Consider the following 17,566-nt stretch of genomic DNA (forward strand, 5'->3'; position numbering starts at 1 on the left):
TGACATAATATAATTCTTATACATATGAAAGAAGAGTGATATCTCTACACCAACCATTTGGGTTTTTGCTGCGCTACCACCATTAATCTGGGTATGGTCTTAAAAGTTCCTGTGATAACATGGGTGTGGTTTGAAGTGGGTGTGGTTTTAAAGAAGGGGAGTGGCCAAAACTGGCTTCATTATTGGCCCTCCACCATGTAGGCCAGAAACATTCCAGCCCTCAGTACCACAGAAGTTGGACAGCACTGCTCTACGGAGTTCAACATTTTTAAGGATTAGAATAAAGTGTTAAAAAAAAATAAAATATATATATATAGATATATAGATGCAGGGAAAAGCCAGCACTCACGGGACTTTTAATAACAGTAACAACTAGCAAAAATAAAAGATTTTACCAAAGCAAAGTATCACAGCATGGTAAAATAACCATGCTGTGATACTTTGCCTTGGTAAAATCTTTTATTTTTGCTAGTTGTTACTGTTATTAAAAGTCCCGTGAGTGCTGGCCTTTCCCTGCATCTATAGTTATTTTTCATTGGCATAAGCACCCGGGCATTTCCTATTGTTTGTGGTGTGCTACCTGTTCTGAAACTGTGGCAAAAAATGGATCGCATCACTCAGGACTTATGGTGAAAATATTCAATGGTTTATTTAGGTGAAGAACACAGGAACTGACGTTTCGGCCACAGCAGCGGCCTTTCTCAAAGTCAACTTTGAGAAAGGCCACTGCTGTGGCCGAAACGTCAGTTCCTGTGTTCTTCACCTAAATAAACCATTGAATATTTTCACCATAAGTCCTGAGTGATGCGATCCATTTTTTGCCTACTATCTACACTGAAGAGGACTGCCTACTATCTACACTGAAGAGGACTGCCTACTATCTACACTGAAGAGGACTGCACCCAGGCGTATTTTTCGTGTGTGCTGATCATTTGAACTCTTATATATATTTATAAGACTAAGACATTAATTGGTTATTATTGTGAGAGCAAAATACTTCCTGGGAAATGATGAGGTGTTTCCTGGGTGTGTTGTTCATAGGTTTACACATGGCTTAACGGGCAGCAGCTTTCAGAGTTACATTGCGGCTTGGTAGATGGGGCAATGTTCTGGAGTACTGTTTACATTACTGATTTGGCCCCAAGACTGAAAGCTGTTCTCCTTCAAATCATGAGCAGCGAGCTGGGGGGAAGCTCCTCTATTAGAAAGGATGAGCAACACTAGGATTTATATAGACATAGTGGCATATTCCTGTTAAAACCTGCAATGTGTCACTATCCTTTTAAATACTTTTGTAAACAGACTATAGCATAGGTTGGTTAACAATTCGCATTGGAATACAGAGGATTCAAAGCTGTACATGAAACACAACATTATGCTTTTGTACTCACAATTCGTTCTTGGTTGGTTTCACAGCATGAACAGTACGTGCATTAGCTGCTGCTTCGTCAGGTTCTTGGCTCTGAGACAGCTGTTCAAACTCTCGTGGTCCATCCAAATCACCAATCCCATCTGTGACTCCCCCATTTAGTGATTCGTTCTCAGATACTCCATGCCCTTCCCCTGTATCAATACTCTCAATGGACCCAGTATGCTCTATTGCCCATTCCGTCTGTGTTCCAACACTGGTCCTTGGGGGGATTATGGGAGTTAGAGGGTCACTGAAAATTAAAGATTAAAGTTTATTTAAGAGAGAGACTTTTTCAATTATTGTTTGTATACAATGAATGCTATTACTCTTCTAAGGGTGAAGACACACAGAGCTACTAGTAGCAGCTACTTGTCACAGCTACTAAAATAGACAATGCTGATCATTTACTGATAATTGTCTCTATGTGTGTTTTAGCAGAGTCAATTCTCAGTATTGTCTATGGCAGGGTATTTTCTGGTGTTTAGTAGCTGCTACTAAATAGCTCCAAATGTCCCATAGGGCTCTGGCACACGGGGAGATTAGTCGCCCGCGACAAATCTCCCTGTTCGCGGGCGACTAATCTCCCCGAAATGCCATGCCACCGGCGAAAATGTAAATCGCCATTTCCTCTCAAGGCAACTTCCGCAATTTCACTGAAATCGCGCCGCCGCGTATGGCATCCCACCGGCGATTTACATTTTCGCTGGTGGGATGGCATTTCGGGGAGATTAGTCGCCTGCGTACAGGGAGATTTGCCGCAGGCGACATCTCCCCGTGTGCCAGAGCCCTTAAAGCTCTTCTGCCCAGTGTACTTTGAAGACATCAAAGCCCTCTTGATTGCAGATCACCAACACTGACCCAATACAAGTGGCATGGATAGCTGAAGCAGTACTTTAGAGAAGCTCTTCTCTCCATGCTTTGTCCTGCACTTTAGCAAGCTATACAAGGTAGAGCGGCACAAACTTGAAGGAAGCACTATGATGGAGAAGCTCCCATGCAGGGTTATCTGATAATAGTTAATTAAAACAGTTAACTGTTATAATAAATAATTAAAATATGTAAAAGATATAAAAGACAGTCAGAGTTAGCCTTTGTGCCATTAACATATGCTGGACCCATTTAATAGACCACTTTATATTCATTCTTTATTTTCCATTTGTATTGGTCTAATGAAAACTTTAAAATCATGCTGTTATGAGAACAAAAATTAAACCATGTAAAGCAAATATTAGATTAGAAAAATGAAGGAAAAAAACAGCAGTTCCTTAACCATAACTGATAGAAGCACGGCTTCACACTGGAGGTATCTAGTCCTGTCCAGCCTAGGGTGATAATAGCTAGCATTAAAGAGATGCAAATCATGGGATATGTTAAAGGCATGTGAGCAAGTTTAAAGGGCATCTACCGGAGGCAATAGAACTGATCTGTTGCCCTGAAAGCCTGGGAAGGTAGTAAAATATACCATATATTTATAAGTGGACATATCAACTGCTATTCATTTACTCTTTAGATGTTTATTTGTATATACTTGATGTTCAGCACATTATAAATTTAACATTCAGTATTGTTATATTGTTATGCAGGTATCAGATCAGCATATGATTTAATGCCAAGTGTACAAAACCCTTAAGGCTATTATGCAATTTAATCGTCTATAATAAAGATTCTTTAACCCAGGTCCCAAGCATTCCAGATAGTAGATTCTATACCTGTATTTGTATTGTACAGATCTGCATCTAAATTGTTGACATCTTAATTTATTTTTTAGATTATTAATCAGGATGTGCCACATAGTATAAACCAGGCATCCCCAACCTTATTTACTCAGTCAGATGTATAAAGTATTGGTGAGCCACACGAGCAGGAAAAAAAGTTTCTTAAGGATGCCAAATAAGGACTGTGATTGGCTATTTGGTAGCCCCATGTAAAAACTGTCTCTTTGTTTCCAAAACTTGCCTCTAAGTCAGAGATTTAAAAATAAGCACCTACTTTGAGGCCACTGGGAGCAACATCAAAGGGGGTGGTGAGCGGTTTGGGGATCACTGGTATACATCATAAAAAATCTTCAAATATGGAAAAGTCGGTGTCACTTTTTGTTATTATACACAGTGAAACCTCAATTTTACATATCCTGATTTTAAGTTTACATTATATTTTTGTGGGCTACCAATATACAGGTAGAGTGATTTTACATTTTCCTGGATTTCACACCATTTTTTTCTGTTACCTTTAAAAAATGTAAACTGGGGGTTCCACTGTGGATAAATTAATTTTCTGGCACACATATGGTTGTTTCTACTGCCTTCCTAGCAAACAACATCAGTCCTAGTATGCATTATGCATTATTGTATTACAAGAGTGTTCAGGATTGTTTATACTTTATCTGAAGCTACACTTTACAGAAAGTAGCACAAAACACCATTCCAACACAAGTTATAGTGTTTTATTGCACAAAAAAACATGGCATTAGAAAACTGGTGGAACTGTAATATAGACCTGTTATCCAGAATGCCGGGACCTGGAGTTTTCCAGATAAGGGATCCAAATTCCATAATTTGTATCTCCATACTTTGTCTACTAAAAAATAATTAAGCTTCCAGTAGTTTGAAACTTTCTCGATAACAGGTATTCAGATAATGGATCCCATGCCTATATAGAAAATTGTGCTTTAATAGTCTATTCCATGAGGTTTTGTGGGCTATTCAAATGTCTCTCTGGCCTTTAGCAGTGGGATCTGATTCTGTGCAGCATGGACTTGCAGGGTTTCCTTACTATATATATATATATAAGCCTTGTGATATTCTAAAAGACAGGCCTAGGGCTATTACAGGGGGGCTATAGGGCGTTCTCTTTGTGTGTTTGTTTTATGCTTGAGTTTAAACTGCATGTTTAAGTATACCTGCTAGTCGATTCTATTTTGCCTGGTTGTACCAACAAAGTTTCAAACTTGCACGTTATTTTGTCTTTTCAAATTCAGCATGTTATATTTTTATGTGTCATTCATATTTGAGAGGAGTGCCTTTAATTCAAAACACTGCAATGGCTGGCATTTAATGCAATGCATTATATTCATTTGATGCAGTCAGCATGCACTGGAATAGACTTACATTCAAATGTCCATGTAAGGGCCCTTACTATGCAGAGCCAAAAGGATGGGCCCTTATTAGTTATACAGCATCAAAGGGAATAGATGACTACTGGCTACATATTTAAAGTCTCTCTTTAATCTTCCATTTACAGCTTCAAAAGGACAGTTCCTTACACAGGACAAATGGATCACAACAAGACCTGAGGCCCTAGTTGGATAAATGTGCAAATAACCAAAGCCCTTCTTGTTAATGCACATTTCTCATTTTATATATTTAATATTTTTGCATAAGGAGAGAATGTGCCTTTTTTTTGTTACACCACATTTATTTAACTCACTTTCTTAACCCTTTGAGTGCCATGGTGGAGATTGAACATGATTGGACTTTTATTTAATTATTACTGCTGTATAACTATTCTTAAGATCAACATTTAATGCAGGTTTAGGTCACTTATGAGCAGCTTGGTGTGGCAGAAATGAAAGCATACCATGGGGCTTGTTTACAAAGACTGGGCAATTTTGCACCATGGCCCCATGCAAACAGACAGACATTTGCTTTCCTTTTTTAGCTTGCAGTGCAAATATTTGACATTAATAGAATACATTCACTTTAAGGGACAACTACTGCAAATAATAAAAAAAAATGTTTTCCCCACTAAAGCTGTGGGGTGACAAAGTTCTCACTTTAGATAGGGGGAAACAACAGTACTACGTTAACAATATGCCAACCCCCCCACCGAGTATCAAAATCATCTGCACCTGCTGTAGTTTCTACCCATATGCTGCCTCATACCCCATAGGCTTGCAGAATCCTGCTTTTCCTGACTGTATAGTGTTTGACCCATTGTCTGGATATGATGATTCTTGCTGCCTGACCCTTAGCCTGGACTCTTGCCTATGCTGCCTGTTTCTGACTTTTGACTACGACAACTGTTGTGTGCTCTATCCCTTTGCCTCTTTATGCTCTGTGACCTCTGATAACTGCCGCTTCAGGCTCCTGCATGGATGTGGATCTTCACAGGTCTTGTCACAGAAAGCCAGGGGCCTCCAAAATGGCATCTTGGGCCAAGTAGCAACCTGGGAGATTTGCAAACCAACTGGCAAAAACTGTACCTGGGCAATCAATAACCTTAGCAGAGATCAGTTCATAAATTTTTTCATTCTCTATACAGTTGCATCCCTTTTTGCTCAAAGGGGTAGGCTGCCTTGAACTTTAAGTAATGTACCTTTTATTTAAGTAATAAAAGGTACATTACTTAATTTTCCAAAGTTGTGCGTAGTTTCATACAAGTGTAATCATTGAACAACTTTAGGAAACATAAAAGCGCATATGCCTTCACTCCAGCGATTTTATTGCTGGTGGGAAGGCATTTCTGGGAGATAAGTCACCCGCAGTAGCCAAGATTAACCGCGGGCAACTAATCTCCCCATGGCCCATTGTCCTTTAAACTGTAGACCAGTAAATACTACCTTCTAATTGGTTTCTTATACTGTGTGTTACTATAACTAAAGCAAAATTTGAACTTATCATATTAGCCCCTTTGTTATTTAAGTCTCGAAAGCAGCTAGGAATGGTGTATATCAGAAAATTAGTCTAACCAGCATTTGAAAATGCTATAACATGACTTTTCCCAGTATAGAATTACTCCCTTAATGTCAATGCCCCTTTAAAACACAGTGTAACCCCACAGTGTAAACACAGCGGTGTAACACCGCTGCTAATGCACTGCAAGCCACTTAAGATGCTTTACCTGCTGACTTGAGAGCTTTTGCAGATATCGGTAACATTCTTCACCTTGAGGGAGGAGTCACCTGCCAAGAATCAGAGATGACAAAGTTATACATTGTCACACACAGCATCCCAGACACACAGTGTAGTTCAGGACAACAAAAAACCTACTTGTATGGAAAAAATAAGAAAGGGATAAGCAAACATTTTTTGACAATCATTAAATGAATGAAGCAGAAATAACATGAACATTGGCTATTAGAAGTAAGAAACACATACAAAACTAGTGACTGATTGCGATTATGACATTAAACCTCAGTTTTTGTGCAAAAAAAATCAGAGATGGGTAAATCACGATCACATAAACCCACGATGACCAATCATGCATATGCAAAAGGGCTCCAAATGCACCGGACACAGTGGCTTGCTAAGATGACCAATCATGGACAAAGCTGCAAATCACATGATTAATGTGCTATTTAAGTGATCTTTTGTGTTACTTTACTAAAAATTTCAGCTAAAACCTGCTACCACCATGCAGGGCTGTGGAGTCGGAGTCGAGCAGTCGAGTCGGAGGCAATTTTGGGTACCTAGAGTCGGCAAAAAATGAACTGACTCCGACTCCTACTAAATTTAAATGGGAATAAAAAAAAATAAATAAAGCAAGTTTAAATGTCCCAATTCACAAACAGTCATAATTAATTACTTCTCTGCTATAAGAATAAAGCCCAATGCACACAGTGCATAAACGAACACGTTGAGTGACCATGAAGCTTTTCATTGACTGTATGAATGTATAAAATACATTAGCATATTAAAAACAGAGGAGTAGGAGTCGTGGAGTCGGAGTCGGAAGTATCAGAAACTGAGGAGTCGGAGAATTTATCTACCGACTCCACAGCCCTGCCACCATTTTCCTCTTCCTGCCAACGGCATTTCCAGGCTGTAGAAGAGAGTCTGTAGTTCTCAGCACTTTGCAATGTATGATACCATGAAATCATCAGTAAGGTGGGCCTTAGAGGAAAATGCAATATATATTTCCCTATGTGACCAGAAAGGATCTAAGGAAAGCTCCAATAAATCTTTACTAAACTCTTACTAAACTAAATGGTCGGAGTGATAGAAGGACCCCAGGCAAAGCCAAAAGGATGGGACCCCAACATGAGGAAAAAAGACACAAAGCAGGGATGCCCATCGTGGAAGTTCTGTCATAAGCATGATGGAATGTGGAAGCTATAAAAATATTTGCAGTATACCCAGGACCCAGTTAAAAAGCTTTGTGCATACTGCACTAGAGGACTAATCCAGTGGTCCATTGATTGGCTTATTTAGTGCCACACTGTTGCATATCCATTGTGCTTTGTTTGTTGACAAGTTTGCATAGGATTAAGAATTAATATCTCTGCTGGGTAGATAATGCTGCTGCTGCTGTTGCAGGTGAATATGTGGCGTGGCTCGTGCTGCCTGATTTGTGCAAAATGAATGTGATGGGTGGAAAAAATACAAGCTATACAAGATAGACATTTCAACACAAAGAACAGTGGGGCAGACATTTTGAGCAATGTAGCCTACCTGGTCCCTACTGAATTAGAAGGGATCAGGGAAATTCAAAGGCTATTAAAATCCTTTACTAAAGGGCTTGTTTACCTTTAAATAATTTTTTTGTATGATGTAGAGCAGTGATCCCCAACCAGTGGCTCGTGAGCAAGATGCTGCTCACCAACCCCTTGGATGTTGCTCTCAGTGGCCTTAAATCAGGTGCTTATTTTTAAATTCTTGGCTTGGGTACAAGTTTTGGTTTGGTAAGTAATAACAATTAACAATAAAATTGTGGTCTCACAGGGCAACAGTTTTTTTGGCTGCTGGGGTCAGTGACCCCCCCATTTGAAAGTTGGAAAGAATCAGAATAGGAGGGCAAATAATTAAAAAAAAACTATAGAAAATTTTAAAATGAAGGACCAACTGAAAAGTTGCTAAGATTGGGGCATTCTGTAATATGCTAAAAGTTAACGTTCAAAAATTTGTCTGAAACTATATATTTTACATAATTTCGGTAAATACTGAACTACCAGCCTTAAATTGCCCTGTCAAACTAATCCTCTTTTAGCATTAATAGTTCCAGCCTTCTCTACAGCCCAACAATACAAATAAGTAAAAGGAACAATTACCCGAAGACTATGGAATAAACTGAGCAAAGTTTGCTTCAGGTCTAGTAAACAATGTCAATCAATTAGCAGACAATATTTACTGGCACTGTGTTGGAAAGCAAAAAATATGGTTGTTATAGATTCCTAGATAAGCACATTTTGCCCCTGTTATATAACCCCCTAAAATCTCTGAGCGTGCCTTAATCTCTGGGGTATAGGTTCAGTCTTTCTTCAATGACAGTTTGCTGTTATGCTCAACCAGAAATTTTCTAGCAAACTTGAGAGTAATTAGTCCTACCCTGGGGGTTGTGGCCCCTGACCAAAATTAGAGTTACAGAGCTTGTAGTATCTCTCATCCCCAAGTTCTGTATTCTTAGCTATAAGCAGAGCAATGGAAAGGTAGCAAGATAGCAGTTACCTAACACCTGTATTGCTAAAAATGATCTCATGTCCAACCCAATGGTAGATATCAGAATAGCACTTAATAGTAAGAAATCCAAGTCTGGCTTGGGACTCCGCCATTTACATGGGAGTAGGAGAAACAATAGGTTACCTGAAAGCAGTTCTAATGTGTAGCGCTGGCTCCTTCTTAAAGCTCAGACTCAGGCACAATGCACTAAGATGGCGCCTACACACCAGTATTACAACTAAAAAATACATTTATTGGTTCAAAAATAAAATTGTAAATGGTATAATGAATTCTTTGCAATCTGAACATTAATAAATGTGATATAGTAATAAAACCTATACCATAAAATCATGACAGAATCCCTTTAAAAACAATAGAATATTACCAGGAAAGTTATAATGAATTTAAAATGGTTCTCTCATTATAAAACAGTTTTTGATTGGCTCCTATTCCTAATATAAAACAGAGCCAGCATTTAGCACAGCAAATTCTGCTCCAGTGGCACACACCAATCAAAAGTAATCTTATTTATGACAATGAAGCTGCAAATCAAACATTACCTTTTTTGTGTAATTTTTTGAAAATGCAATTTTAAGGAAATTTCCATTATATATTAGCCAAACATTATAATCGATTTTAGCTGTATATCATTGCAATTGAAATCTATTTCTGTTTATCTCTTACAGTTCCCTTTTCCTAAATCCTATTCACATCATTGTGGCATTGTAATGGTAGTCAGCTCTCCTCCAGTCAAGAGTCCAATTCCCAAAATGCATTGAATGTTCTATTATTAACAAACCTAACATGAAGGAGAATAACAAAAGTGTGCAAGGCATTGGGGAAATTAGAGTCTTGGCTGGAGGAGAGCTGATTTCTGTTTCTGTAGTCTGGAAACTGCGAAGAAAATAGCAGGACAGCAGTGCTGCCATCAGAGGGCACAAAGGAGAGTTCATTCATGGGCCTTATAACAGACGGGGACCTAGAGTAGGGGCATGGTTGGACGGATTGGGGGTCTCACTTGCATTGTGGTTGGATTGTGCCAATTTGTTTTTTATTTGGGTTTCATACTTCTCAGTTGGCAGGGCCCACCACCAAGAGGGGCCAGGTGGGCTGTGGACTAATAACTGGGGCCCTATGGATGGGAGGGCTCCTGCTAACTTAATCGTATGGGGGCTCATGAGTTGTGATGACAAAACAAATGAATTCAATAGGGATTCCCTTTCCAATTAAGGGGCATATTTATCATGCTGTGTAAAAATTGGAGTGAAGCATTACTGGTGATGTTGCCCAGAGCAACCAATCAGCAATTAGATTTCAACAGTTAGAAAACCAAAGCAAAGCATCTGATTGGCTGCTATTAGCAACATCTTCGGTAATGTGTTACTCCACTTTTTACACAGCATGATAAATAAACCCCTAACTGTAACTACTGAAACTTTTAATTTATAAAAAAAAGTTATAATTTTGGTGGAATCTCCCTTTAATAATTTCAGGCAAAGGTCAATGGCTTGTCAATTACATTATTATTATTATAAAAGGGCACCTATCACCCCTATATTGTTTCCCCCGCCAGAGGTGCGGGCCAATTAATTTTTTTAAAAAATTAAAAATTTCCCCCTGCCATCGCTGGGCAACCAGCATCGGGAGGGTGCTCCCCATGCAGGCGGCCATGTTGGTTGGCAAGCATGCATCCAAAAACTGGTCTCCTCGCTCTTTTACTATGCGCATTTAAAAAAAACCTTTGGTGGGGTAAACCAGGGGTCCCCAACCGCAGTGCCATGGACTTCTTGGCACTGGGCCGCCTCCGTTCCCTCGGAGCCCAATGCGGCGTACACAGAGAGGCGGAAATGCAACACACATCACATTTAAAGGTACAAACGCGTGTAAGAAAGAATGCGTAAGCAAACGCGATGCGCGCATTAAGGCGCAAATAAATGTAAGACCGCCCCTGCAATTCGGGCTGCGCGCAACCCCCCCCCTCGCACCCCCGGTGTGTGGAAATTTTTTTCTCCTTGCAACAAGTCCTTGGAGAAATAAAGGTTGGGGACCCCTGGGGTAAACAATACAGGGGTGATAGGTGCCCTTTAAGGCACACATTGAATAAAGTTGCCTTCTGTAGGCAGCCCATTAGACATTGGTCCAGAGAAAAAGCTCAGACTCTGCTTCAAAATGAAGTCATATTAAGGTAGGACACCAGCACTTACCGTGTGTCTCAGGTGGGATCTGGTGTTCCAACACACATATCCTCCGTAAAACGTCAGACAGTGCTGACTTCAGCAACATTATCTCTTCCTCTTGGGTCCGAAGTCTCTTCTCCCATTTAGTAGTACAAAAATCCCCTGGACAAGATAAAGGAAAATCATTAAATAGCTGCAACACATGACAAATGACTGTAACCCACACTGCATGGTCACTGAAGACCCCGTGAATTTGTGGTTTTGACAGTGTTATGCATAGTTTTTCATATTCAACTTAACTTAAGGGTGACTCTTCTATTCAAATGTCCCTATGCTCACTCTAGTTAAAGTGAACCTTGAAAATGCTTGACAATACCTCTCATATTCCGGCACATACCGCTCTATTGCTACCAAAAGCATTCTGTAAAGTCTGACAACAGCATTCTATAAACTCTACCAACGGCATTTCTCCATGCAGTTCTAAAAACATTCAAGTAACATTACAGAAAACATTCTGTGAACTTGAATAAGGCTATTCCGACTTTCACCCCAAAGTCATTTTCATATCTCTCTAATTTTCTTGGAAACCAGAATCCACACCCTTCAGTGCTATTTACGTACAGTACACACACGCATTCTCTTCTTCTCTCCCTATTGTTACTGACCACCCCTACAAGCCTTTTTTATACAAACATGTTTTCTGCTGTTGGAGATGGGATGAAACTAATAGCTGCAAGATATTTACACACAGCAGTGATGTTGGGTGATGTACTTCTTCTTTACAATTTGGAAGATCAATGCTCCATCTAAATGCAGCACAAGAGATTATCCCACGATCCAATTATATTACAGTTGGTCTATTTAGAAAGAACCACTGGTGTTGCCTAAGAAGTGGTGGTCAACCCCCATTTGCTTCTCTTAAAAAATCCATTCATAAAAATGAGTACTATTTTGTGTGCCAAATTTTCTCCTGGTGTAAATTCATGCATTTATTTTGCCATGAAATAACAAATGTGGAAAATTAACATGGGGAAGGTGACGTATATAAAACTGGATCATCAGCATGAATCTGGAGAAATGTATCTTGTTCTTTTAGTAAACTGGCAAAATTCACTGGAGAAATTTCACCTGGTGAAAAGATGTGAAGTTTTGCCAGTAGGAAGTTAACTTGCCCTTTAGTAAAAGTACATATGTTGGACTAATAGTGCTCCTTTCCTTTCCATGCATTGAAGGGCCAAATGATCACATTACAAGGGGGGATACGAGGAGTCAGAGTGAGGACCGCATCAATAAGCCAAGGCGGTCCCCGATCCGATGGGAAAATAAAACCTTCCCCATCAACACCATGGCACATGTACATCCATCTTTCACACTTTCATTCCAGCACATGTACAGTGGAGGAAATAATTATTTGACCCCTCACTGATTTTGTAAGTTTGTCCAATGACAAAGAAATGAAAAGTCTCAGAACAGTATCATTTCAATGGTAGGTTTATTTTAACAGTGGCAGATAGCACATCAAAAGGAAAATCGAAAAAATAACTTTAAATAAAAGATAGCAACTGATTTGCATTTCATTGAGTGAAATAAGTTTTTGAACCCTCTAACAAAAAAAGACTTAATACTTAGTGGAAAAACCCTTGTTTGCAAGCACAGAGGTCAAACGTTTCTTGTAATTGATGACCAAGTTTGCGCACATTTTAGGAGGAATGTTGGTCCCACTCCTCTTTGCAGATCATCTCTAAATCCCTAAGGTTTCAAGGCTGTCTCTGTGCAACTCTGAGCTTGAGCTCCCTTCATAGGTTTTCTATTGGATTAAGGTCCGGAGACTGACTAGGCCACTCCATGACCTTAATGTGCTTCTTCTTGAGCCACTCCTTTGTTGCCTTTGCTGTATGTTTTGGGTCATTGTTGTGCTGGAACACCCATCCACGACCCATTTTCAGTTTCCTGGCAGAGGGAAGGAGGTTGTCGTTCAGGATTTCACGATACATGGCTCCGTCCATTTTCCCGTTAATGCGAATAAGTTGTCCTGTGCCCTTAGCAGAAAAACACCCCCAAAGCAAAATGTTTCCACCCCCATGCTTGACGGTGGGGACGGTGTTTTGGGGGTCATAGGCAGCATTTTTCTTCCTTCAAACACAGCGAGTTGAGTTAATGCCAAAAAGCTCTATTTTGGTCTCATCAGACCACAGCACCTTCTCCCAGTCACTCACAGAATCATTCAGGTGTTCATTGACAAACTTCAGACGGGCCTGCACATGTGCCTTCTTGAGCAGGGGGACCTTGCGAGCCCTGCAGGATTTTAATCCATTGCGGTGTAATGTGTTTCCAATGGTTTTCTTGGTGACTGTGGTCCCTGCTAATTTGAGGTCATTAACTAACTCCTCCCGTGTAGTTCTAGGATGCTTTTTCACCTTTCTCAGAATCATTGACACCCCACGAGGTGAGATCTTGCGTGGAGCCCCAGAGCGAGGTCGATTGATGGTCATTTTGTGCTCCTTCCATTTTCGAACAATCGCACCAATAGTTGTCACCTTCTCTCCCAGCTTCTTGCTAATGGTTTTGTAGCCCATTCCAGCCTTGTGCAGGTCTACAATTTTGTCTCTGACATCCTTGGACAGCTCTTTGGTCTTTCCCATGTTGGAGAGTTTGGAGTCTGCTTGATTGATTGATTCTGTGGACAGGTGTCTTTTATACAGGTGACTAGTTAAGACAGGTGTCCTTAATGAGGTTGACTAATTGAGTAGAAGTGTCTCTGTGGGAGCCAGAACTCTTAATGGTTGGTAGGGGTTCAAAAACTTATTTCACTCAATGAAATGCAAATCAGTTGCTATCTTTTATTTAAAGTTATTTTTTCGATTTTCCTTTTGATGTGCTATCTGCCACTGTTAAAATAAACCTACCATTGAAATGATACTGTTCTGAGACTTTTCATTTCTTCGTCATTGGACAAACTTACAAAATCAGTGAGGGGTCAAATAATTATTTCCTCCACTGTATGTACATTGCTTCCATTCCTACTCATGCATGTGCACATCTTACTCTTCACTTTTCGCACATAGATATGCAATATGCAAGTCTGACAGAGCTCGATAATAACTTGCACTAGAATCAACATAAAAAAACCCACCAAAGCTAGTTTACTAAACTGTGATCACTTCTCTAATTGCTGCCCTTTTTGGCACAGAGATATGCTGCACATCTGCACTATATAGGCTGTTTCCCAATGTTTACTGAAGCTTAGTGCCAACATTATTGGGTTTGGTGAAATAGCTTCAAATAATTGCCTAGTGTGTGATTTCAGTTTGTAACATGACAATTGTACTGTGTTGATACCAAATCAAGAACAATCATACATACATATTATTAAAGAAATAATTATAATATTTAACAAAAAATTGATAGCTAATAGTAACTTCCACAATTCATTTGTTAATATATACATTATTAACTTAATAGATTTATGATGTGAACAGCTTGTCAGTATTGTCTTTTGGTGACAAATAAACCCACAGAGTTGACCTCAATTGATGCCAAAACTTGGCACTGAAGTTAGTTCTTGTGTTTGTGTAACTAATGGATCCTATTGCAAGAAAAAACAGCCACAATTCATACCTCCATTCCTGCACATACATTCGCATTAGTGATGTACAGGTTCGCTTGCAACCTGAGAAACCAGCGGGTTTACCTTTAGGACAGGGGGGTTAGGGTTGAATCTTGGGAAACCACTGGCGCTTCGGGTTGGATGTGAGCCAGACTGGGGATCCACTGCTCCCACAGTTTCCTGACTTAATATCTATGGTGCGCACAGAAATAGTGTACAGAGCGGAAAGACACAGGTACAGGTTGGGTGGGTGCGAGTCCTACAATGTCAACGGGTTGGATAAGGGTGTGGGTTAGCAGATTTGGGTCGGGTGCAGGTTGAGTTTTTCCTGACCTGCACATCGCTTATGTACATCTCTCTTCTCTCCTGCACATGTATATCTCCTGCACATGTATGTACATCTCCCACCTAAATATGGACCTCTTTCACAAGACATACAGAAATCCATTACTCTCCATTTCCAAACGTGCACATTTCTTACCCTACCATTCATAAACATGCACATCCCACACTTCCCCATTGCTTCCCAACTCATTGCCCCAATTCCATATGCACACACTGATATATCTCCTGCATCTAACACTGCCCAGTATTCTGCTCTCTTTACTGCACATATAAACACTTAGTATAGTGGACATGACCCTGCTCCCCTGAGTCTTACCTGAAGGCTGTTTCTCCTCCATCTCAGATGCACTCTCCTCGCACAGAGGGCGCCACCAGTTTGTCACCCTGTACCCCTGAGGCTGGACTGAACTCACACAGTGCAGAGTTAGACAAATCTGTAAGCACTACATTAAATATCGTCCCTCCTGGAGGCCCCCCTTCTGCACGCTGCTAGAGCTTGTTTCACTTTCTACCTGCCCCACTCCTGTCTCTTCGCCCTGCAGTCTCTATCGCCGCTGCCTGACAGAAGAGACAGTCTCTCTGGGCAGCGACAGTCCCTCCCTCAGGAAGCGCGTTTCACTTCCCTATTGAAAAGACTGACAGAGATAGTGAGAAAGAGAGAGGGAAGCATGAGAGGAGGGATAGCAGCACAGGGCGAGGAGAGACAGAAAGGGAACTGAGACTCAATTTAGAGAGACAGGGGAGGTGAAGCCGGGAGAGGCCAAGGCAACGGGGGTGGAGGGAGGGCCGTAGAACTATTTGTGTAGGATGCGTTTCCTCAGCTGCAGCGATAGTGAAGGCCCTTCGCAGTTTGCAGTCAAGTTGCTGGCTGGCACAGCAGATACAAAGCACTGGCATCCCCCAGTCCCTCCCACTTCAGGGTGTTGGGAACAGCAGGAAGATTTATAGTAGACTTTTTACAAGGCACCAACAGTGCTCATGTGATTGATTCCCCATGTAGTGTGACACAGGCCTCATAGAACAGTTGTTGCCCTGAGCCATTACTTTTAGCTCATTAGTCTTTATCCTCTAAAAGTTCTCAAGGAATTTAGTTACAGAGTGAATTAGAAGAATAAGGCTCACACTGACTGGGGAAGGGGTGTTAATTAAGATAAGAACTTGGTGCAAGTTATGTTATAGTGCATGTTTATTCAGGGGAAAGTGGCCATTGCACTACCCAAAGAAACTGCTCCTGAGAATAGAATTTAATAGTAGAGTGGCAACTATAAGACTCAAGCTGAGACAGAAACTATGTTTACATATAGATTATGTAATTTAGGGCAGAGTTCTGCATGTTCCAATACTTTTAGAGCAAATAAAGATTGTCAGGTATGGACAACCCCTATGAATCATACTGATCTTTGGACTCCAAGCCCTTGGTTGTAGTATTACGCTATGTGGGTGTAAAACTGTTTCACTGGATTGTGGGGTGTCTGGTACCATGCTTTTTTGTGTATTTGTTTTGGGGTGCTCAAGTGTTGGTATGGAGAAAAACTTCCATTCTCTAATACATCTTAAAGGGGACAAATTGTGTAAAAGATGATATTGTGCCAATGAATTGTACTCATCTAAATATAGAAGGAATGTGCTTTAAAAAGTAGTGTTTAGGGCTGGTTTATTGAAAATTTCTCCAAAAACCCTACTAGTCCCACCCATGTGTTCCACTTCCTGCTGTCTCCTTTCCCAGGCTGTGCAGGGGAGCCGTGGCACTCAGTACACTGAACTGTAGGATAGGAACCAATCAGCAGCTAGGCTGACCTGATAGGGAACTGAAGCCTGTCTTTGCTTTAGTGACTGCAGGGCTGTGATTGGCTACTCCTCTCCTACTGTGCTTCTGGCAGGGACCATTAGGACATGCCCACCCCTCACACAGACAGGTTAAGTGATTTTTTTCGGTTATCCTATATGTCTCCTTTAAGGTGTGAGTATGGGCCTGGTGGATAGGAAACCCAGCATTGTAACAGTAGTTCTTGCCATGCCCTTAATTCTATGTAAATCATGGGTGTTTTCTGAAAATGTGACTGTATACCACTCACATTATGATGCAGAAGCTGAGGTATGTTGCAATAGTGCTAGTTGTAGTGAATCAGTTGTACTTCGTGTATGCCCTGGCAAGCAGTCCATATGATTTTCAAGCAGACACAATTCACAAAGACAACATGAGGCTTTATAAGCTCATCATGAACCAAATGATCTGCCTGTTTGGCAAGGTTGTCAAACATTGAATCTGTACCAAGTTTGGTCACCAAGATACTGGATCACACAATCATTTATTATCATGAATGAGTCGGCAAAGTTCCTGCCAAATTGATACCTGGTTAAAATTGGTTGGACATGCCCCCTTAAGGTGGCCATACATGCACCAATATTATCATATGAAACAAAGTACAATATTCAGTGTGTGTATGGCAGGAGATGAGACAACCAATATTGGCAAAGGCCTTGGATGTTGGTCATCTCTTCTATCAGGCAGGACTTGGGCGCCTTTGAAGGCCACTGAGCAAAGGCAAGCATTTAGTGCTGAATCATCAGATAGGGGTAGAATTCTTTTGCTTCCACTTGCATATCTGATGGCTCAGCTCTAAACCTTAGGGGAGAGTATGAATGTTCTTTC

General features: G+C 40.6%; 1 protein-coding gene across 2 annotated transcripts in view; it reads right to left on the reverse strand.

Annotated features, from left to right (window-relative positions):
• Positions 1–15,792, reverse strand: part of eml3 (echinoderm microtubule associated protein like 3) — a 39,411-nt gene extending 23,619 nt beyond the window's left edge. The window contains exons 1-4 of one of the 2 annotated variants that reach the window (XR_001924443.2): positions 15,230–15,792; positions 10,989–11,123; positions 6,251–6,311; positions 1,392–1,661 (exon numbers count right to left, since the gene is read on the reverse strand). Coding sequence is in view for 1 of the 2 variants with exons in the window: in XM_018093444.2 (XP_017948933.2) it covers positions 1,392–1,661; positions 6,251–6,311; positions 10,989–11,123; positions 15,230–15,251 (488 nt within the window). In the remaining variant the exon portion in view is untranslated. The remainder of the gene's footprint in view (positions 1–1,391; positions 1,662–6,250; positions 6,312–10,988; positions 11,124–15,229) is intronic. The other variant, XM_018093444.2, reaches the window with a different exon arrangement.
• Between the last annotated feature and the right edge of the window lie 1,774 nt (positions 15,793–17,566).

Source organism: Xenopus tropicalis, chromosome 4 (genome assembly GCF_000004195.4).
Source record: "Xenopus tropicalis strain Nigerian chromosome 4, UCB_Xtro_10.0, whole genome shotgun sequence".
Lineage (NCBI taxonomy): Eukaryota > Metazoa > Chordata > Amphibia > Anura > Pipidae > Xenopus > Xenopus tropicalis.